Genomic DNA, 23,790 nt, shown 5'->3' on the forward strand with positions numbered 1-23,790 from the left:
CTGTCAGCAAGCTGGCTAGCAAAGTAGCTGTGTCAATAAGCTCTGTCTTTGTGTTGTTGTTACTAATTTTATTTTTGAGATTATAATAGAATTACACTATTTCTCTCTTTCCTTTCCCCCTCCAAACTTCCCATATACCCCTCCTGTTCTCTTCAAAATTTATGACCTCTGTTTTTCACTAATTGTTGTTGCATGCATATACGTATAATGTTACTAATGTGTGTCTTTTCAAGGCTGATCATTTGGCATTAGTTAACCAATTGGTGTGCTTTTACCTGGGGGAGAGTATTTCTCCTGCTCTCAGCATTCCTTCAGCGCCTATAGGTTTAGGTGTAGGGCTGAGGCCTCCTGACTTTCCCCATTTTATGTTAGCATGTCTGTTGTTGTTGTCCCTGTTCAGGTTATGTTTAGGCAGGCATGTTGGTGAGACTTAATGGGTGTAGTTTCTGACCTTCTTAGGGGATACATTCTTATAGCAACTCCCTGATCCACTGGCACTTCCTCTCATCCCGCCCCTTTCACAGTGTTCTCTGAGCTCTAGGTGTGATAGTTGTAGATATATCCATTGAGACTGGGTCCATAACTCTGCTTTTTTTTTTTTTTTTTTTTGGAATTTTCGAGACAGGGTTTCTCCGTAGCTTTTTCGTTCCTGTCCTGGAACTAGCTCTTGTAGACCAGGCTGGCCTCGAACTCACAGGGATCCGCCTGCCTCTGTCTACCGAGTGCTGGGATTAAAGGCGTGCGCCACCACCGCCTGGCCATAACTCTGCATTTTGATTTTTGTTTTTGTTGTTGTTTCTGTTGTAAAGAGATGTTCTCTTGGTGAGTGGTGAGGATCACTCTTATCTGTGGGTATAAAGATATCAAAAGGTGGTTAGGGATTATGCTGGTTTAGTAAAGTGGTGGTTATAGGTTCTCATCCAAGGTACGTGACTTTACTAGCTGGGTATTCGGCTGGGTTTCCCTCTTGTTGAAGGGTCTCAAGTTTAATTAGAGAACCCACAGGAACTGAAAAGGTGGATATGCCACTATTGCACCCTAGGTGTATTGAACCCTGTTGGTTGTTGCTGTGGTTCATAGGTGTCGCAGCTGAATGATTGCTTCCGTACTTTGGAAGTTTGTGTGTATTTTTATACACAGACTTACATGTATTGTAGGTTTTTCTGTTTTGTTTTATTTAGGTAGATAATTGACATGGCCTATTTTCATTAATTGTTGGTGCATGCACATATATATTTATATATTTAGGAATATATAAGAATTATAGTATATATAAATTTATTAGGAATATGCATATATTTATATATAGAAATTATTATATATTTTATATGTATATTCCTAAATATATAAATGCAGTCTGCTCACTCAGGACTGGTCTTTGGTACTCAGTAATCAGTCGGTGTGTTTTCCCTAGGGAGACTGTTACCTATTTTCGTTTCTCTCTGACCAGAGCCCCGCAACCCTTGTTTTCTATTTCAGGATTTCCTGAAATTTCCTATTCTTTTTTTTTTTTTTTTTTTTTTTTACTCAAGCAGTCTTTAATGAAAACTGTATGAGACGCCCCTACTCCTGCATCTTCTCAATCATTTCTTCCTTGTATTTGCCCTTCTCCTTTCCTACTTGCCGAGACTTGGCTTTCCTTTCCAGGATCTTCTTTCGGTCTTTGTCCAGCTTTAACCGGGTGATCACCACCTTGCTGGGGTGGATGCCCACGTGGACAGTTGTGCCATTAGCCTTTCTCGCTGCACCCGTTCAATGTAGATGACGTATTTCTTCTTGTACACTTGGACCACTTTGCCAATCTGCTGGCCTTTGTAGTGTCCCCGGACAACCTAAACCTCGTCATCCTTTCGAATGGGCATCGAGCGAACATTGTACTTCTGTCTCAGCTCTTTGGAAATGGGGGAAGACATAATCTTCCTCCGAATGTGAGAAGGTGCATTGAAATGCCGTTTGCGGTTCTTGCTCCGGTCGGAAGTCACAAAGGGATTGAACTTCATTTTGGCAGCTGCGATCCAGCGATGGCCGCAAGAGGAAAGAGAGAAATTTCCTATTGTTGATCAGACCACTTGTATCCTGTTATTCTCCTCTCTGTAGTTTCTCCAGGCTCTGTGCTCACCTGTGTTGGTCTTTATGGTCCCAGTTTCTCACTCGATATGATCCTGTGCCGTCCCTTTACCTGTGAAGTTCAGGATGTCGTTTTCTTTACAGCTGAGTAGCATTTGGTAGCGTGTATACACCACACTTCTGTTCCATTTCTCAGCCGCTGTGAACAGAGAAGCAGTGACTGGCTGAGGTGTCCACGGGTAGGGTACTGAGTCCTTTGGCATCTGCCAGGGAGTGGCTGAACCAGTCTACAATGCTACCAACAGTGAGTGAGGGTGGCCTGATCTACAGAGTAAGTTCTAAGCCAGCCAGATTACATAGTAAGAGTCGGGCTTTTAAAAGGGATTTTTTTCCACTTTTTTTTTTTTTTTTTTTTTTGAGACAGGGTTTCTATCTAGCCATGACTGTTCTAGAACTCCTAAGTACACCAGGTTGGCATCAGATCTACTGAGATCTGCTTGCTTCTGCCTTGTGCTTGCTGGGATTTAAGGTGTGTGCCATCATGCCTGAAAATTTTCATCTTAAGTATAGAAACCATTAAAAATATATTTATATTTATTATTATTATTATTATTATTATTTAAAAGGTTCATAAAATGTGAGATGAGACCATGTAGAAGGGAGCAGCGGGCCGGCCTGCTTTTCTTCCCGCCCGGCCTCTGCACGGCTAGCTTTATACCCAAAATAACAACACACAAATTGTATTCTTTTAAACACTGCCTGCATGGCCCATTGGTTCTAGCCTCTTATCGGCTACTTCTCACATCTTCTTTTTTTTTTTTTTTTTTTTTTTTTGGTTTTTCGAGACAGGGTTTCTCTGTGGCTTTGGAGCCTGTCCTGGAACTAGCTCTGTAGACCAGGCTGGTCTCGAACTCACAGAGATCCACCTGCCTCTGCCTCCCGAGTGCTGGGATTAAAGGTGTGTGCCACCATCGCCCGGCTACTTCTCACATCTTGATTAACCCATTTTTAATAATCTGTGTAGCACCACGAGGTGGTGGCTTATCAGGAAAGATTCAGCATGTCTGATCTGGTGGCTGGGTCCATGACGTCTGCTTGACTCATTTTTCTTTCTCCCAGAATTCTGTTCTGTCTACTCCACCCACCTATGTTCTGACCTATCAGGCCAAGCAGTTTCTTTATTAACCAATGAAAGTATGACCTTCCTCCATCAAGACCACCTTTGAAATCAACAATGAAATATCTGTGATGATGTTAGGCAGCCCCTTTACTAATAGCCTCAGCCAATAACCAGTGTGTTTTCTCTTTGGTGTGCAGATTGCTCTCAACTGTATGGTGAAGCTGGCCAAGGGCCGGCCTCATCTGAGCCGGTCAGTGGTCGACACTCTACTAACTCAGCTGCACAGCTCTCATGATGCTGCCCGGATCCTCATGTGCCACTGCCTGGCAGCCATTGCCATGCAGCTGCCAGTACTGGGTGATGGAATGCTTGGTGACCTTGTGGAACTCTACAAGGTGATTGGACGGTCAGCCACAGACAAGCAACAGGAACTTCTGGTAAAGAACCGCTTTTAAACCTGCTGTAAATGACTAGGAGCCAGTCTGCTGGGCACTTAAGAATGCCAGCGCAAGCAAACGTCAGGTTAGAGTCAGCATCATGTAGGTACAGCTATGCTCGGCATGTGGAAGGCCCTGGCTTCCGTCTCAGCACCACAGAAGTACTTAGAATAGGACAGTACATTTGTTTGTTGGTTTCTTTTGAGATAGAGTCTGACTGTAGCCCAGGCAGGCCTTAAACTCATGACAGTTCTCTTGCCTCAGATTCACAAGTGCCAGCTGGGATTACAGTTATGAGTTTCTGCATCCAACTAGTTACCAGGAACTTGTTCTATAAGTCAAAAGGAGTCTAGCATCTGAACTGCTCAGAAGCCAAAACTTTGTGAGCGCCTTTGGACTTCTGAGTAAGGAAAATCAGTGAGCAGAGTCTGTGCTAAAGTTCCCTGGATCTGAAACACAAGCACTTCCAATAGAAACACTGAGCCTGTACTTTGATTTGGTTTAGAAGCCACGTCTAGGTTTAAAACAGCTTTCTTAGGTAGGCATGGTTGGAACATACCCATAATCTTAGCATTTTGGGAGGTGGAAGGCTGGAGTTCAAGGGTAACCTTAGCTGCATACAAATAAAACACTATTGTAAACTTAGAAAATGTTTAAAATTCAATAGTGAACATAAACTCAACCAGATTAGTTTTCCATTACAGGACCTCTCTAGCTGCTTGTCACTCAATTCAGGCTTTCATGCCTTGATATCAGGACGAGGAGATGTAGAAAGGGACAGGAGCAATGGCAGTCTCCAAGGCTGAGCGTTGTTGTACAGTACATGGAAGCTGTACGGTGGGGAAGCAGATTGAGATGGCTTTCTTGAGCCTCTGTGGAGGGTTGACACCCACTTCACCATGGGCTATCACAAGTGGTTACCTGAGAACTCAGTGGCAGTGGTCATGGGGGGACATCATACGGTGACCACAACAGGGATCAATGATACATACAAAGAAGCATTTGGCCAAGTTTGTTTGTTTTTCCTTTTATTGAAAGTAGATTTTTTTTTCTCACATAATATATTGTTTATGCCCCCCCCCACTCTTCCTGTTCCTTCCCCATTTCCCCTCCCATCTGGGTCCACTCTCTTTCTGTCTCATTAGAAAACAGGCTGCTAAGGGGTGGTGATGCACTAGGATATAATAAACCAACACAGTGGAGTTGGGCAGGACAAACAAATAGAAGCAAAAGAGCCCAAGAGAAAACACGAGAATCGGAAACAGGAATCCCATAGCCATAATCCATATGTAGAGGACACGGTGCGAACCCATGAGACCCTGTGCATGTTTCCTCAGTCTCTGAGCTTTGTGCCTTCTGATGTAGAGGGTTGTCTCCTTGGAGCCCTCCGTCCCCTCTGACTGTTACTCTTCTGCCTCTTCTTCCAAGGGTACCATGAGCCCTAAGATTTGATAGTGACATCCCATTTAGGGCTGAGTGTTCCAAGGTTTCTCACTCTGCAGAATGCCATGGCAAGTCTATTCTGTACTGAAGTGGCATTTGAATTTTAACGTCTCTCTCTCTCTCTTTTTTTAATCAGCATTACTAAAAGAAACTTTAAAATGCAGAACATAATGAGTATTTTTGTTTGTTTGGAAGGGTTTTGTTGTTGTTGTTTTTTACCTGGAAGAATACAGTGAAACATTTGCATTTATAACTTAGCTGAAGAAAACAGTGCTAGGCTGGGCATGGTGGTGCACACCTTTAATACCAGCACTAGGGATGCAGAGCAAGGGCAGCTTGGTCTACACAGTGAATTCTAGGACAGACAGGGCTATATAGAGACCCTGTCTCAAAAGAGAAGAAAACAGTATTATTATATAGTTAAAATCTATCCCACCTTCACCTTATCTTAGTTACTTTTCTTGTTGCTATGACAAAATATCTGGCAAAAACAGCTTAAAGAAGGAGGCTCATGTGTGAGAAGCAATCCAATCCATCACTGTGGGGAGGGCGTGGCTGCCGGAGCCAGAGAGGGTGCTTACCTAGCACATGAGGGCCTCGCTTGTCCTCTGTTACTCACTCAGGATCCCAGCCCGTGGACAGTGCTGTCCATCCTGAGATGTGATTTCATGCTGCCTTAAGATAGGGCTCCTGTTGCTGAAATGAAACACCATGACCAAAAAGCCCGTTGGGGAGGGAGGGGTTTATTTGGCTTACATTTTCTTTTCATTGTTTGTCATAAAGGAGGTCAGGACAGGAACTCAAGCAAGGCAGGAACATGGAGGCAGGAGCTGACACAGAGGCCATGGAGGGGTGCTGCTTACTGGTTTGCTCCTCATAGCTTGTTCAGCCTGTTTTCTTGCAGAACCCAAGACCACTAGACCAGGGTTAGCACTGCCCGCAATGTGTTGGCCTTTCCTCTCAATCACTAATTGCAGTAATGCTCTACAGGCCTGCCTGCATTGTGTAGAGGCCTCTCGGCTCCTCCTCTTCAGTGTGCATCGAGTTGACGTCAACCATCCAGCACACATGGGATCTAAACAAGTTGGCAGTCAGGGTTAGCTGTAGCATTCCCTGTGTTAGCTCCTCCTCCGTCTCTTTGTGTGCTGTACTTGGATAACCTCAGTAGATGCCCCAAAGTGATATATGCATTGCTTTAAATATCTTAGCTCTATGTGAACTTCATGCTACAATTCAGCTTTCATGGTTTGCCTATCTTGCTAGTGATTTATAGTGATCTCTGCATTTCACTGACATATCTTCCTGTGTGAACGTATCATAATTTATTTGTTCTCAGTTGTGAGCATTTTTTTCTAATTTCTTGCTTTATAAATAGTGCTCTGAGTTAATTAAAGAAGTCGCTTACTGGCTTAAAAATGATAAATAATGTCAACAGAGAACCCATTTTGTCCCTTTTTGCCATGCTTATTCAGTTACTTTGTGTAGGTGTGCACATGCATGTGTGGCAGTCCAAGGGCGTCTCTCAGAAGTCTGTTCTCTCCTTCCACCATGCAGCTCTGAGGTGTTGAATTCTGTTCATCAGCCTTGACAACAGACATGTTTACCTGCTCGGCCATGTCATTGGTCCTAAATTCTGTTCTGTTTTGGTGATCTCTAATTTTTGTCTTTGTCTTTGAGTAAAATTACATGTCTTTCTTATTGGTTGTCTGTTAGGTAAGCTTGGCTACGGTGATTTTTGTAGCCAGCCAGAAAGCATTGTCTGCAGAGGTAAAGGCAGTGATCAAGCAGCAGCTTGAAAGCGTCTCCAGTGGGTGGACCGTCTACCGGATCGCCAGGCAGGCTTCCAGAATGGTACGGGCTCCTTCCCTTCCGAATGATGGTGCTTGGTGGTGTCAGTGCACACTCCTTAAATGATGTGGTCATTGTCATAGTCAGAGTCCAAGTCAAGATGGGAGTTGTCCTAGTCACTGTCCTACTGCTGTGAAGAGACACCGTGACCTAGGCAGCTCTTACAAAAGAGCATTTAACTAGGGGTTTGGTTGCAGTTTCAGGGGCTTTGTCCATTGTCATCATGCAGGTGTGTGCAGGCAGGAAGGTGCTGAGGAAGTAACTGAAGTTTTCCATCCTGATTCATAGGCAGCAGGCAGAGAGACACTGAGCCATGACTTCTGAAACCTCAGAGCCCACTCCCTAGCATCTACTCCAACAAAGCCACATCCCTAACCCTTGTAATTCTCTTCAGACAGTTTTGCTCCCTAAGGACCAGGTGTTTAGGCTGTGAGCCATGGGGCCATTCTCAAGAAGAGCTTGTTACTCATGGGCTCTTAGGATACCAAAGGAAAGCAACTTTCCTTGTGAGCAGTGGTCTGTCGTGTTGGTGCTTGTCAGTGTGCGATCAGTGACGGTGCACACTGATGAAGCGTGTTAGAACCACTGTACTGCTGCAGGTTGTCGGAACCAGGACCACTCCCCCTCCTCTTTCTGGCCCACCATTCTTTCTCCAACCTGATCATTGAATTTTTTAAAGAAATACAAAGTGTAGTCGGACCAGAAACCTGAGGCAGAGTGCAGAGAACAGAGTGAGGAGCACAGCTCTCCTCAACAGTGGTTGAAGCAGTTCTCTGCTTCCTGCCATCTTCCACAGGGAGGAACACTGTTGGCCAGATGTTCTGTGCGATGGCATGGCATGCTGGCACAGCAGGCAGGGTCAGGCGTCTCTGCCTTCAGGTCACTGAACGTGCATTCCTTGACCACCAGTTGACTTGGCTTCCTCAATGGCTGCAGAATGACACTCAAGCACTCAGGTTTTCTGTGTTCTAGACCAGCGTCTAGACTTGTACCGTTCACTCCGCTTATTTTCTATTTGGAGCTGTTTTAGTAAAGAACTCGAGGCATTACGTTATAAAAGCAGCTGGATATATTTTTTCTGAAGAAGTATTTAGACTGTCTCAGGGAATTATGTAACATGGGATGTGATATTTGGACTTGTTCTGGGTTTGCTGTCTACTATAGTAATGGTGCGAATGCCTAGCCTCACTTCTGGCCCCTTCCTTCCTTAGGGCAACCATGACATGGCCCGAGAGCTTTACCAGAGTTTGCTGACTCAGGTCGCATCGGAACACTTCTACTTCTGGCTGAACAGTTTGAAGGAGTTCTCACATGCCGAGCAGTGTCTCACTGGGCTGCAGGAGGAGAGCTTCAGCTCAGCACTTTCTTGCATTGCTGAGTCTTTGAAATTTTACCACAAAGGGATCGCCTCCTTGACAGTGAGTCCCCTTCCTGTCGTGATTGGTGTGGGTGCTATCCTTTCTGCTTTGGGTTATTCTCTTTTGACAACTTTGTGAGACCTGGTGGTAATCCCAAAATAATACATGTGCACAGAAATAAAACTCTTGCTAGTGTTCTTAGGCTAGTGGAAGCTAATGTTTTGTTTTTATAAAGCACTGTTATCACACATCCTTACAATTGCCGAATCAAGGCAGACAAAGTTAAGTGGGGTAGAAATAGCCTCTTCTTCCAGATTCTCAATTGGTAAGATACTAGCTGGCCTAGTGCCACCACCAGGCACAGGCCCATTCTCCAATCCTGTCTGGCCACTCATAAGTAGAGGTTTGCAGGGTATTTTGTAATGTTAAGGCTTGAACCTGGAGCCTTGTGCATGCTAGGTGAATGCTTTGTCATTGCAATGACCTGGGAGTCTTACTTGACAGCGGTTCTCAACCCTCCTGCCGTTCCTCATGCTGTGGTGAAAGTATTTTCATTGCGACTTCATAACGGTAATTCTGCTACTGTTATGAATCACAGTGTAAATATTTGTGTTTTCCAGTTGTTTTAGGTGACCCCTGTGGAAGGGTTGTTCAACCCAAAAAAATGGGTAGTGACCCACAGGTTAAGAATTGCTGTTTTATAATAAGAAAGAAAATGTTGAAAATTCTAATGTGACACTGTTTTAATCCTCTGTGGTTTCCAAATTAACAATCTCCTACAATGCTTACTCTGTCTACCAAGAAAGGATATCAGAAAGGAGATCCTTAATTTTTCTTACTTTTTGAAATTTCACCAGTTTCTTGAAATGAGCTGCATCCCTAAATAAAAACGTATTCCCTAAAATAGTACTTTCTGTATTAGTCAAGGGCATTTCTCCCTAAAAGTGAGGTTATTTATTCAGCATTAAACATTTTTAGAGCATTGTGACACACTTAAAAAATTGAGTATGTTGAGCTGGGACCTATTTGCATATGTTTGTAACATATTTTAACTATTATTAAGCCTGAGCCATCCCAAAAGCAGTGTTCCAAATGAAACTAAGAATCAATGTCATAGAGAGACTGTAGCTATGCAGACCATGTGGTACCTTTGAGATCTAAAACACGTGTATCTAAAGACCATAACCCCCCTCCCTCGTCCCCACTCGTGCTTTCCTCTCATACCCCAGACACAGCTGAGCCCCGAGCTGCCTCTCCGTTTCACAGGGTGGCTCTTCTGTCTTGACCTTCTGGAGAAGGAAAAGGTCGATAGGCTTTCATCAGGCTAATGAATGCCATACAAAATTTAAAGGTAAAATTACTGGTTTGGCTCAATAAAATTGTTTGATTTTTTTCTAGTTTATGTAGAATGGGAAATTATTCAATGATAAAAAGTGCTAGGCAGTGTCTTGATGCTCAGTGCTGGCAGCTCTTTCAGAGAATCTAGCTTTGGTTCCTAGCACCCACCCACACAGTGGCTCCTAGCTGTCTATCATTCTAGTTCCAGTGGATCTAACGCCCTCTTGTGGCTTCTGCAGTCATTGCACACAATGCACAGACATGCATGTGGGCAAAATACTCATTCACATAAAAATAAAAATGATTTTAAAAAGTCTACTAGGTAAATAGATTCACATAATAGTGAGATGGAAATAGCAGGGAGGGAATAAGCGCTGAAGTGAGTTGAGACTACCCTACCAACTGGTTCCTTTGGCCCAGGATGAGAGGAAGTTTGTTTTTCCTTTTCTTGGGGAGCGTTTGGGGCAGTTTTGACTATTCCCAGTATATGCTATTTCTGCTGACCTTAAAACCCAGCTCATCTAAGGTTTAGCCCCAGAGTTGAAAAGAGTAAATGACGTCCTCTTCTCTCTTTGACGGTAGTCAGACTCCCCCTCACATCTGTCCTGCAGGCGCTGTGGCCGTGAAGAACACTGCTCTTGACTGAGTGTTCCGCAGTAACGTTGCTTTTTGCTCCACATAGTATACAAGCTCATCACAGTGGCTTCCTAGGTGCTCATCTTCCCAGCATGGCCAGCGTTCTCTCGTCACTGCATGGCTTCTCCTTTGGTTTTAGAATGCGTGTTAGAGGCCTAATGTCAGGGCCTTTTGTTTTTCAGTTGTTTATCCATGTCATATATACTTACTTGTGCTCCTGTCTCTTCTAAAATAAGTAATATCTAGTAAGTTGATAATAGTAAGGGGTAAGAGAGATAACTTAGTTAAGAGCACTTGCTGCCCTGCTAAGGGACCCAAGTTTGGTTCCCAGCACCCACAATAGGTGACTCACAACTGCCTGTAATTCTAGCTCTAGGAGATCTGAAGCCTTCTAACCTCCTTGGGTACCTCACACATACAGGGCATATACACACTAATTAAAAATACTAATTTCTGATTAGGTTTATTTTTATTTTATATGTTTTGCCTGCATGTATGCCTGTGCATGCCTAAGGAAGTTAAAAGAGGGTGTCCTGACCACCTGGAACTGGGGCTACAGGTGGTTATGAGCCGCCATGTGAATGGGTCCTCTGGAAGAGCAGCCAGTGCTGCTGACCTGAGCCATCTCTCAGATAAGCCCATTGGTAAGTTTTTTAAATTTGCAAGTAGTAGTAAAGAGGCAGAAGAAATAGGGGATCTCCTTCGGTCTTCCTACAAGAGCAAATCAAACCTAAGACATTAAACACAATTGAAACAGTCTCTGTAGTGTCTTGATGCAAGCTATTTTGTAACTAGAACAAAATATTGAAAGGTTGAAAATGTCAACACAGCCAAGTATTGAGGATAGATATTTTTCCATCGCATACAATGCCTCAAGGGTCCTTGCAGTTGGAGAAGGGTGCAGGCAAATGTGTGCTTCCATAGAGGATGCAGGAGCAGCTGTGCAAGCTCCGTTTGTCATTTGTAAGTAGAGCTCCACTGAGGACATTGTGCACAGCTCAGCCCAATGGAAATGCCATGAGGGACTCCTGAAACCCAGCTCCCGTGCCCAGCTTCCCTGCTAGCAGAATAGTGTGAGGTGGCGCTAAGAGACCAACACATCAGTGTATTCGAAACAGCCATCTTGTAGAGGATGTGCCCATCGTGCCTCCGTTTACTATTAGCACATTTCTAGTACATGCCTTTTGTTGAAAACACATTGCTGTGTTCTTCGCTAGGACGGTTGCTAGCCAGTTGGAGGCTGTGATAGCTCTGCCTGTGCTCGTGGGACTTAAGCCCCTACCCAGTCTGTGGCTGCTGCTTTGTGCTCTTGCACACTTCCCTCTTGTGCTTCTGTCCTCCTGAACGTCTGTGTGTGATAAGCCACTCTCTGGTGTTCTCTCTACAGCATCAGCTCTGAAACTCTTTAAGTTACTGTGGGCTAGAAGGCAGCTTTGAGGCAGTGAGGCTGTCTAAAAACATGTTTCTGCCCCCTTTATCTTCCTTTCCTCACTGTCCAACTTTTTGGCACACTAGTAACGGTTTTGGTGATGGAAACCACAGACTGGAAAGGTAGGAGAGTGTTAAGATTTAGGGAGATGATGTCTTTGAACCTTCTGCAGTGGTGTCTTAGTGATAATTTATTTAGCAAGCTGCGTGCTAAATGCAGGCAGCGAGGAACCTCTGAATGTCAACAAGGTTTTCAGGCTATGCCACAACGGTGAGTTTCCCTGATGTTGTTAGATCATTCTCATTGTGGTGTAGGTATTTCCCCATCAGTGTTACTATGACCTGCGCATGAACTGGGACAAATGCAGCCCTCCCTTGGCTTTCAGGAAGACAGATCCGAGACGTTCAAACAGCCACAGGTGTTCAAGTCCTTGGATGCTCGCGTCCCCCATTAAACAGGCGCAGCTCTTACACATACTCCGTGCACTCTTTCTTGTGCTTTCATCATCTCCAGGTCTTAGAGTCCTAGCGCAGCGTACGTGCTGTGTAATAACTGCTGTGCTGCTGTGCTGTCCTGGGGTGTTTTACGGAGAAAAGGCAAGAAGCAGTCCGTGCATGTTCCATTCAAGTGCATTTTTTCCTGGGCATTGTTAATTAGATTTGGTTGAGTCTAGAGTGGCGGGTTACTTTGTATTAAACTTCTTCCTTTATTCCAGGCTGCCAGCACACCACTGAACCCTTTAAGTTTTCAGTGTGAATTTGTAAAACTCAGGATCGATCTTCTCCAAGCCTTCTCGCAGCTCATTTGTACTTGTAACAGCCTGAAGACAAGCCCTCCCCCTGCAATCGCCACCACAATTGCCATGACCTTAGGGAATGATCTGCAGAGGTGCGGCCGGATCTCCAATCAGGCATGTCTTGATTTCTCTCTATTATGGATATTATTTGGATTTCAGAAATTTTTGAAGATGAAAGGTTGTACAGTTAAAATCAGTGGTGTGTGTCAAATACTTACTCGTCTGTATGGCAGATTAGGATGATGTGCTGTTTAGACAGCGTTGGTCCTGAGAGGAGTGACATTGGAGAGTTGGGAATGTCAGTCAAAGTATTAGTTATCTCAGTGAAGACTTGAAGAGACTGAAACACAAGTGTCTTGTTTCTAGACATTAAATTATTACACACCGTGAGCATGTATAGACGTCGTTAGCAAATTATTACACACCGTGAGCATGTATAGACGTCGTTAGCAAATTATTACACACCGTGAGCATGTATAGACGTCGTTAGCAAATTTTTACACACCGTGAGCATGTATAGATGTCGTTAGCAAATTATTATATACCGTGAGCATGTATAAATGTTGTTAGTAAATTATTACACACCGTGAGCATGTATAGACACTGTTAGTAAATTATTACACACCGTGAGCATGTATAGACACTGTTAGTAAATTATTACACACTGTGAGCATGTATAGCTTCCTTTGCCATCTTTGTTGATTTTATGTAATAAAGTTATAAAAATGATAACACAATTTTTATTTGAACTGTTACTGAGGATGAGTTTCTGTGCTTTAATTTTTATGTTTTTCCTCTTCTTTTTAGATGAAGCAATCCATGGAAGAGTTCCGAAACCTTGCTTCCCGGTACCGAGATCTCTATCAGGCATCCTTTGATGCTGACTCAGCAACTCTGAGGAACGTAGAACTGTATCCTCCGTCATTTGGAAGACCTTGTTCTTGGGACGTGTTCTCCCAAATACAGAGTAAATTTGCTCAATCAAAAATACAGATTTGCTAATCCTTATGTTTGTTACAATTAATTCGTAATTTCTTCCTTAGAAATTAAATAGGAGCACATAGCTTCACTCTTAAATTTAATCTTCTTTAAAGGACTGGCTTCCTGGTGGTCCAGTCCACCTTCGGAAGATCTACCTCAGCCCTGAGTCATGCCCAGGGCAGTGACACAAGCCAGTTGTCCCCAGTGCTAAGGAGACTGAGAATTAGTTGGCCCAGGAGGTGGAAACCAGCCAACAACTCTGGAAGGCCTTTCTCAAAACAATGCCAGTCAAGCCCAAGTCCCATCAACCAGGAGCCTTGTGCTCGCTTGAGCACCCACGTCACAGTACATGGCTCGTGGCTAACAATCCTTGGTTATGGCCACCACCACCTCCGTTCCCTTGATCCTCCAGAAACCACCCATCTTTTCTTATTTACAACTCCCAGTCTTATTGGAAAGAGGGGAAACTGTTCTGAAGTTGTTAGGCTTGTGAGTTCGTAGTTGTTGGAGTTTTAATTGATTGATTGATTGATTGATTGAAGCTTAATGAATGCTCAGGATCCTCTGCCATAGGAGTGCGTACAGGAGAGTCAGATCACAGCGGAGGAGCCATCCAAACAAAAACTCAGCAGTTGGCTCTCCTCGCGTCCTTCCTTCTCTCTCATACCTTCTTTCTTCTTTCCTTCCTCCCTCCTTTCCTGTATCAACAGAAATTCATTGTTGTTTCATTGTTTGTTTGAAATACCCAGGGAGTGCTGCTTTATCTAAGGTAAAAATCAGCAGGGCGTGCCTGTAGCCCTAGCTGCTTGGGAGGCTGAGGCAGGAGGATTGAGACCTTGTCGTCCCGTCCCCCCCAAAAAATGTTTAAGACAGGGTCAGGATCTCTCCGTAACCCTGGGTCTCCTAGAACTCGCTATGTAGATCAGTCAGGCCTCAAACTCACACAGCTGCATCTGGTTCTTTTTCCTGAGTGCTGGGCTAAAGCTGTGTGGCACAACTGGCTTCTTACGAAAACAGTTTAAAGGTGGGGGTACATCGGTAGCTCAGCGGTGGGAGCGTGTGTGCAGCATGTACAAGGCCCAGGGGTCAGTCCCTGGGGGGTGGGGTCCCACGTTGAGCTCTGAAATACCCTGCCTGGAAAGGGTTTAAATTGCTGGTGTAGACAACGTGTACTCTGTAAAGGAAAAAAGCACCCTACATCATGGAGTGGATAATTGTAAAAGAACAGTGCTCATGTTTACTCATTTAATATTCTGATAGCAAAAAGTGTGAGGCAGATCTTTGTGTTCTCCTGTGTGACTTAACGCTGCTCTAGACAGCAGCAGAGCTGCTTACTGATATCTCATGCCATAGAAGCCCTGGTTTTGGATCCAGAGTCAGCAAGGTGAGTTGAATGATGCTTGCTTTATAAAATTGCAAATGCATTGTTACCTGATGATCAGTCGCAGTAGTGTTTTGGAAAGAAAAGAAAGGAGAGCCGGAGAACTCTGCCTGGTTGCCTAAGGTCACAGAGCTAGGACAAAAAGATGTAGAGGAGCCGCTTCTTTCTGCATTTACAGCCTTGACCTAGAAAGAAAACTGAGAAACAAAATTGACTGAATATGCTGTGCTGGGGAAATTGAGTTGATAACTCAGAATTGAACTTCATTTGTATATGTATGTATGTATTGCCTACATATGTGTCTCTATGATGGTGTTGGTTCCCCTGGAACTGGAGTTACAGACAGCTGTGATCAGCCATGTGGATGCTGGGAATTGAACCTGGATCCTCTTGGAAGAGCAACCAGTGCTTTTAACCGTTGAGCCATCTCTCAGCCCCTGAAAGTTGAACTTTCCCCAAACCAGAAGATGCTCCTTATTTGCTTTATTAAAAATTCCTTTTTCTTCCCCCAATAACTAATTATTCAGAATAGTTGTGTTCATTAAAGGCTGTGAGAGCCCTCTGTTTCACTCCGCACTTCACCCTTGTAGGAAGCCAGGGAAGCTGAGTCCGCACAGCCTTGGCTCACCAGGTCGTCGGTCCCATCTCTGTTAGAATGTCAGTCTCAGTGGTGCAGCTATTTTTCTTACACTTACTGCATCCATTGTAATATGTTTTTTTCTTGATGAAATTTATTTATTTATTTATCTTTTTGAGACAGGATTTCTCTGTAGCTTTTTTGAAGCCTGCCTATCCTGGAACTAACTCTTGTAGACCAGGCTGGCCTCAAACTCACGGAGATCTGCCTGCCTCTGCCTCCCAAGTGCTGGGATTAAAGGCGTGCACCACCACTGCCCGGCTCTTGGTGAAATTTAAAGTGTAGAACAGAGCCCTGGAGTCGGGCAGATGTGACTACAAATGTCTCATTCTTCACTACTCACTCTGAGAATGTATTTGTTCTCACTTAGGCACAGTCTCTCCTTCCCAGGCCCTGAAGAGTGAATGGGCAGCTGTCTATGTGCCTAGCCGAGTGCCGTACACGTAGTAGCTCCGAAAGAACCTACAGGAACGAGTGTGTGCCTGGTGTAATCACCTGCGCTGCACCCACTTCCAGATAGCCCTCTTCAAGTTTATATAGGACTCGGGAGTTTTGCCCCTTACCTATCAGAAATATTTCAGAGGAAGAACAGGAAGAAATCTGTCTAAGCTTTCCTAGTGCGCTGTCCCAGAATCCCCTGCTCGTTCAGTGCTTTCCCTTCGAGGCTCTGTGCTGACACCGTTCCCCCAGCCATCGCCCGAGTCTGGTGGCATGCTGACCAATGGATCTGTCTGTATTCCCATCTGTCTCTTAGATGATGTCTTTTCAGTATGTTACTTGCTGCCCCTCCAGTGTCTTTTTTCTCATATGCTAACAAATTTAAAGACCTTCATGCAGGTAGTTAAGAATTACGTTTGTAGCCGGGCGGTGGTGGCGCACGCATTTAATCTCAGCACTCGGGAGGCAGAGGCAGGCGGATCTCTGTGAGTTCGAGGCCAGCCTGATCTACAAGAGCTAGTTCCAGGACAGGAACCAAAAAGCTACGGAGAAACCCTGTCTCGAAAAATCAAAAAAAAAAAAAAATTACATTTGTAGTCAGATTTGGGTTTAAATTCCAGCTTGTCGGTGAATAGTTGTACAAATGGAGGCAGGTTAGCCTTTCCAAGTGTCATTTCCCTCATCTGTGATTGGAAATAACTTCAGCTTTTAAAAGATGAAATGAGAACGTGGACCATGTTCAGCAGATGCGTGCGGTATTGAAGGGTCAACTGTGCTGGTCTCTGCTTCAGCTTCCAGGAGTATGGATCCGCTGGGGCTGCCCATGCTGACAGTGAGTACGAGAGAAGAATGATGGCTGTGTACAGCCGCGTCCTAGAAGAGGTGGAGGCGCTCAACCGGAAATATGCCCCTGTTTCCTACATGGTAAGTGGCATTTGTTTTGCTAAGTTTTTATCATTGAGGAAGTGGATATTTAGTTAAATCATCTCTAACAATGTTTTATTAGAACGTAATTGTAAAGAACATGCAGATTGAAAATGTCACACAAAGAGGTTAGCTACACCCACACTCTGTGCCTGTCATTGGATTCTGTGCACTTAGAGTCCCTCTTCTGCAGTCGCAGGGCTGCTTGTTGATTTTACGCTCTCATTGTTGAGTGTATTTTATGCATTCAGCCAGCACAGATATCAGTGATAAGGATTAAATAGTCCCATCCATGTCACCAAGCTAGAATCACTTTGGGAGCTTTTAAAAATTCATCCCTCAGACCACCCCCAATGACCGTTGACTCTAAATCTGGAATGGAGGCCCGGCACATGTATTGTGATTCCAGAGTTAGGGTGGAGGCCCGGCCCCTACAGTGATACCGGAGTTAGGGTAGAGGTCCACCACCTGTACCGTGGTACCGCAGTGAAGCTGGAGGTCAGGCACATGTACGGTGGTACTGGAGTTCAGAGTTTAAGCCTCACAGAGGTACAAACAGAGTTTCGGAGGGTGCAGTCCATCTCATAGCACAGCACTGAGTAAAGGACACGAAACACTCACTATTTCCTTATAAACAGGCTCCCAAATAGTGACTAAAAAAAGTGCCTGGGCCGACCTAAACTATGTATCATGTTCAGTGTATTTAAACATGTTGAAGACAACTTGGGCTTATAATACTTTCAGCCCTGGTAGGGTTTTTGTTTGTTTTTGTCTTATTTTTTTTCAATTAATTTTATTTATTTATGCATTTTTTTTAGGTATGAGTGCTCTATCTGCATGTATGCCTACATGCCAGAAGAGGGCATCAGATCCCATTATAGATTGTTGTGAGCCACCATGTGGGTGCTGAGAATTGATTTGGCCCTTTGGAAGGACAGCTAGTACTCTCAACCACTGAGCCATCTCTCCAGCCTTCCCCCCCCGCCCCCCTTTTTTTTTTGTCATAGAACTAGCTCTGTAGACCAGGGTAGCCTTGAACTCATAGAGATCCACCTGCTTCTGTCTCCCAAGTGGCAGGATTAAAAGTGTGTGACACCACCACCTGGCCTTTTGTTTTCATTTTTGGTTGACAGGGTCTCACTCTGTAGACCAGGTTGGCCTCAAACTCAGAGATCCACCTGCCTCTGCCTCCCAGGTGCTGGGTTTGAAGGTGTGTGCCACACCTGGCCTGCCTCTGGTAGATTTAATCAGAGCATGATCCTGTCATAAGGTAAGGGAGGACACTTCAGAAGCTTTCATGTGATTCTGTCATGCTGCAGTGGTGAAAACACACAGAAAATAAAACTAGTAAGTCTAATTTAAAAAAAATAAATTAAAATGTAAGGTAGAAATCTGTGATTGTGTGTGTGTGTGTGTGTGTGTGTGTGTGTGTGTATTTGGACTAGTTTGTGTACTGCATGTGTGCCTGGTACCTGAAGGAAGCCAGAGAAGGATGTCAGATCTCCTGGTCTGGAGTTACAGATGGTTGTGAGCGTCCATGTGTGCAGGGAATTGAAACCAGGTCCTCTGGAGAAGCAGCCAGTGCTTTTAGCCACGGAGCCATCTCTCCAGCGCACTGATCGCATCTCTTGACATGAATGATTGAGTTCATGTGGCTTGTGGATGTTGCACTTTCTTGCTGAATGGTGTGTGCTCTTGGAAGCATTTGGATGAGCACATGTGTTTCCAGCTCTGCCCTGAACATGCTAAGTTGTAAGTTTGCAGGTTTCTTTTCAGCTGACTTCCTCTCTCCCACAGCACACAGCATGCCTCTGCAATGCCATCATCGCCTTGCTGAAAGTTCCTCTTTCATTTCAGAGATACTTCTTTCAGAAACTGCAGTCCACCAGCATCAAGGTAGGGCAGAAAGAACACCTCGTAATGTTTAAAGACTAGCTAAGTAGGGCTGCAGAGATGGCTTATTGAGTAACAACAGCACCTGATATCCGAGCTCAGTCCCCAGGGCCTGCACGGTGGAAGGGAATGACTCGTACAGGTTGTCTTCTGACCTGCATGTGTGTGCATGGCACCCATACCCCAACAGACACACACAAATGTAGTAAGAATCAGCTAGCTAGCTTCTGAAGATGTAATGGGACTTAGCTAAGGTTTATTATCTTCACTTTGGCATAGATAAAAATTTAGTTTTAAGACGTTAGTTGGCTGCCTTTACTCCCTTTATTGGATGATTTGAGGAAGGATAGGGGCTTGAAAGTTACTGTAAGACAGGCCTTGGGGTAACGGGATTCCATCGTTGTCTCTTACCTCCAGAAATGAGTTCTTAGAAGTCAATTGTAGTTGCCTGCCCACGTCTTGAACTGAGTCTGTGTGAGAGCAGACCCAGCTTTGGTCAGAACAGGCCAGTGCAGCATCACCAACCTACCTTCCAGGCACTCTTGCCTTTGGAGGCTGAGTTTGGAGAACTAACCCACAAAGAAAGTTAGTGTATTAAAAAACTTCAATCACTCAGAATTGAAAAGCTGTTTTTGAATGGTTGGGAAAGAAGGAGATTGTCCCTAGAAAAAGCTTGGATTCTGCCTGTCAGTGAACTTTTGCATCCATTTAATGTTTTTGGTTGAAACTAGCATTTCAAAAAGACCTTAATAATCAGAAAAGCTGATTATGGAAGGGAGCAGGCCGAAGGCAAGCTGTCTGCACAGTCGATGACAAGGTCAGCGGTTCAGTAACATCAGGAAACTCATTCCCTTCACCTTTAGCCAAACTTGAGCTTTCTACAGTTGAGGTGCATCTGGGGTTTACACTGTACTTTTAAAGAAAAGCTGTAAGTTAGAAATATTACTCAGCAACCTTGAGGCCTTGGGATCAGTCCCCAACACCCAAATTGCTTGGGTTCTATAGTGGCATTTCATTTGTATTTTAGTAAATAAAGCTTGCGTGAAGTTCAGAGAGAAAAACAGTCACCCTTGTCAGCCTTACAGACTAGACAGTGGTGACACACACCTTTTCCCAGTAGCCACACTAGTTTGCCATAGAAACTGGGCAGTAGTGGTGCATGCCTCACTTATAGTCTCATTCTGAGATTTCTGGAGGCAGGATGGCCATTTCGGACTGAGGTAGAGGTAAGAGCCAGTGACTGGCTGCTTTGCTTTTCTGACCTTCATGTTGAACCCCAATTTCTGTCTCTGGATTTTTATTAATTGTGCTACAGGGTTCGTTGTGGAAACTTTTTTAAAATAACATACTAACTTAGTTCAGTGAATTATCTTAGAATTTTAACTTTGTTTGCATTTGAATCCAGTCTATTTTAAATTACTTAAGACAGTTGCACAAAATTTTTTTTCCTAGAATAAAGAGGTCTCTAGTGGACATGAAAATCATACATAGCCTTTCACCTGAGGAGTGTTCATTGCATCCCCTGAGCAGAGCCCTGGCAGACAGCACCTTTGCCTGCTTCCCTCACACGGCCTGGCCGAGTGAAAGCTCAGAGCTGTTGAAAAGGAGCCTGGGGGATCTTGACTGGGAAGTTCATCTGCAGGGTGGTGCCTTCCCAATGAGGTCCTGGAGTGGCTTATGTGTTCAGTGCGGCCAGGTGTTGGAGGAAGCTTGGTTCAGGCTGTCAGCACTTATGCTACTGTTTCCCCAGCTTGCTCTGTCCCCGTCTCCCCGGAACCCAGCAGAGCCCATTGCTGTCCAGAATAACCAGCAGCTGGCCTTGAAAGTGGAAGGCGTTGTTCAGCATGGCTCCAAACCAGGACTCTTCCGCAGAATTCAGTCCGTGTGTCTGAGTGTTTCTTCCACACTGCAGAGTAAATCCAGCCAAGACTACAAGGTAACTCGCGTGAGGAAGAACTGTGTGCTGCGTGCTGGCCCCAGGTGGGGCTCTCCTCTGCTCAGGCAGCTTCACTTCCATTGGACAAGGTCATAATAACAACAGCACAGCTGAGGCCTGGGCAGAATGTTACTTGGTGTTTCTCTTGGTGTTTCTCTTTTCTCTGCTTGAACCAGGTAGTGGGCAAAGCATTCCAGCAGAGATCAGAACATGAGTTCTGTGACTCTTAGAGCACACAGCAAGAACTGTGTGACCATGTGCCTCTGATCGGGTTTCCCACCCTACCTAGTCCCATGCAACTCAGAGACCTCACCCCCTCGTGCCTGCTTCCTTTCCTGAAACCTTGTTCATAAGACCCACCTCCTCTGGAGCCATCTCGGGGCTCCACCTCCTCAGGAGGAGTGCTGCCTGCTGTGGGCATAATGTACAGGGAATCTTGGGAGTTAGCTTCCTTGAGGTGTCAGGAAGTAGGTAAGTGTTCACCAGCATCAATCAGGCTGTGTGCTGTGTGACCGTCTGCCCCATAGGGTTCCCCATCAGCATCGCTCAGCAATTGATACTGCCATCCAAAACCAGGATACTGCGTATGCTCACATGCAGTACCACTGTCTCTGCTTAGACATTTCTTCTCAATTTTGTGCTGATTTAATCTACAGTATGTGCCCAGGTTACTCTGGCATATTTAAATCTATGTAACAAGAAATAAGGTTTAAAAGGAGCATTTCAAGGCTGGGGAGATGGCTCTGTGAGTAAAGTACCTGCTTGCAGTCACGAGGACCTGAATTTGGATTCCCACAACCCATGTAAAAAGCTGACCCTGAGCCGGGCGGTGGTGGCGCATGCCTTTAATCCCAGCACTCGGGAGGCAGAGGCAGGCGGATCTCTATGAGTTCGAGACCAGCCTGGTCTACAAGAGCTAGTTCCAGGACAGGCTCCAAAACCACAGAGAAACCCTGTCTCGAAAAACCAAAAAAAAAAAAAAAAAAAGCTGACCCTGAGTGAATGCCTGGAACTCAATGACCAGCCACCCTGGCCAAATCCATGAGAACCAAGTTCACTGAGACCCTGTCTCAGAAAATAAAGGTGGAGTGTGATTGAGGAAAAACCCCAGCGTTGACCTCTGGCCTCCACTATGCATATGTGCTCACACGTACATGTGTGCACATGTATACACACAAACACACAAGCATTTCTTTATCATCAGAATTTTAGGCTAACAAGCTGCGGGAAGGACTGGTGTGGTCACCATCGTCACTTCATTTTCTTGGGTGATGTCCTCTCACCCTGCACCCTGACTACTCTGAGAAGGCCCAGCCTCCATTCTCTCCCCATCTTTCTTTTGATTGATGACACAGAACACGAGCCCTTAACCTCCCCATAAATACTTCGCGAATGACGCCCGGAGGGCTGTATGGGCTGTGTTTAGAATAACCATATGGTTGAGTGATCTCAACCTGGAAACTGGAATGAGAATTCATGTAGCTTGTCCTTAGACAGAGCCTGGCTCCTAGAGAACACTGAGCAGGCAGCTCGTGCTGATGTTTAACAATTCTGTGTTGCAGATCCCCATTGACAGCATGACCAATGAGATGGAGCAGAGGGTTGAGCCACACAATGATTACTTCAGCACCCAGTTCCTGTTGAACTTTGCTGTCCTTGGAACACATAGCATTACAGTGGAGTCCTCCGTGAGAGATGCCAATGGCATCGTGTGGAAGACCGGCCCCAGAACTACCATGTTTGTCAAATCCCTGGAGGACCCCTATTCCCAGCAGATCCGTCTACAGCAGCAGCAAGCCCAGCAGCCTTTGCAGCCACAGCCACAGCCACAGCCTCGCAGTGCCTACACCCGGTTTTAAGTGTGCTCCAAGCACACTGCACACTCCCACACTGCACAGCCGTCAAGCTGCAAGAGGAGTCTATATCTTCGTGTGCATCGAGTGTAAATGTCATGGTGTAAAATCCATCGCTCACTAATTTCTGTAATGTGGCATTCTGGAGGTTGTTTAAGAAGTCACCTGGCTCCCAGCCAGAAGATTACACCTTCTTCATTTCTTAAACCCAGTCTTCTGCCTCACACTTAGCATTTCTGTTGTTCTTTCTGGTTGGTGAGCTTTTCTTCCAAGAGTGGTCACAGATCAGTGGTAGATTTGACTGGGTCTCTACCAGAATGATTGGAGTGGGAAATCCTGTCTAGTGCGTGCAGGGTTCGTTCAGGGCCAGAGATTGAGACCTTCTCGACTGGGAACCTGTGGTCCACAGTCTGGCTTCCTCCTGCATTGTTGTCACCTCCTGTCTGTCTCCTACACTAGAGCAATGCTAGTTTTGGTCTTTAATTGATTCAAAATTTAATTTCTATGTAGTATGTTGTTTTTTGTGGCATGTGACTATAACACAGATGTTTTACAGTTTTTCTCAAAGTGAACATGGCTCCCATATAATGTCTTCCTTTTAATGTAGAAGGGACAGATCCTTTCCTATGGTCTCTACTGAAGGAGGTGCGGACTCTGCACTTGATGTCTACATAGCAGTTTGCGTGGCCGGTGCTCAGGGAACAGCGATTGATGGTTAGCCAGAGAAGCCCTTTTTCTGTTTTAGTCCTGGTTGAAAACTGTATGACAACATACTTGAACTTTATACCAGGCATGTTTAACTGTCCTTGTGTAATTGCTCAGTGTTTGGAGACCACAGTTAGTAGACAGGAGACCTGAGCGCTGCCGATAGCGGTGTGTGTGGTCAGTGGGTGGGGTGCAGTGCAGCCACTGAGAGCGTGAGCCCTGGATTCCTATGTGAATAAATCTCTTCATTTCTATGCCTGGGTCTTACTTTGTTCTCTCCACAGACATTCTGATAGAAGGCTTGAGTTGTTGTTTTTAAACGCTGTTTGGTTTTTTTCTTTGTTTTTCCTGTCACATTACCTCTGGGGCTGAGAAGTGATTGACAACTTGGGTTCCCCTAAGGTCACTTTGTTTTATGAGATGTTGCTCCTGAATAGCAAATTCTGCTTGTCATAGCATGTGCAAGTCTACAGTTTCCACTGTAAGTGATGTCCCCCAGAGCCACCAAGAGCACAGAGTACACAGTCTGCACTTGGTCAGCGTCTGGGAAGACCTGTGTAGAGCCCGCCG

The 23,790-nt window shown here is 45.0% G+C and overlaps 1 protein-coding gene and 1 pseudogene across 4 annotated transcripts in view; one reads left to right on the plus strand and one right to left on the minus strand.

Annotated features, from left to right (window-relative positions):
* Positions 1 to 23,437, plus strand: part of Ints7 (integrator complex subunit 7) — a 58,857-nt gene extending 35,420 nt beyond the window's left edge. For 3 of the 4 annotated variants that reach the window (XM_057770119.1, XM_057770120.1, XM_057770122.1), the window contains 10 exons: positions 3,385 to 3,624; positions 6,781 to 6,918; positions 8,127 to 8,333; positions 12,392 to 12,586; positions 13,280 to 13,383; positions 14,769 to 14,837; positions 16,701 to 16,833; positions 18,631 to 18,729; positions 20,477 to 20,662; positions 22,225 to 23,437. In XM_057770119.1, coding sequence (XP_057626102.1) covers positions 3,385 to 3,624; positions 6,781 to 6,918; positions 8,127 to 8,333; positions 12,392 to 12,586; positions 13,280 to 13,383; positions 14,769 to 14,837; positions 16,701 to 16,833; positions 18,631 to 18,729; positions 20,477 to 20,662; positions 22,225 to 22,521 — 1,668 coding nt within the window. In that variant the 3' untranslated portion in view covers positions 22,522 to 23,437. The remainder of the gene's footprint in view (positions 1 to 3,384; positions 3,625 to 6,780; positions 6,919 to 8,126; positions 8,334 to 12,391; positions 12,587 to 13,279; positions 13,384 to 14,768; positions 14,838 to 16,700; positions 16,834 to 18,630; positions 18,730 to 20,476; positions 20,663 to 22,224) is intronic. The other variant, XM_057770121.1, reaches the window with a different exon arrangement.
* On the minus strand, positions 1,564 to 2,000 carry LOC130874695 (60S ribosomal protein L26-like 1; annotated as a pseudogene).
* Positions 23,438 to 23,790: the final 353 nt, after the last annotated feature.

Source organism: Chionomys nivalis, chromosome 5, assembly GCF_950005125.1.
Source record: "Chionomys nivalis chromosome 5, mChiNiv1.1, whole genome shotgun sequence".
NCBI lineage: Eukaryota > Metazoa > Chordata > Mammalia > Rodentia > Cricetidae > Chionomys > Chionomys nivalis.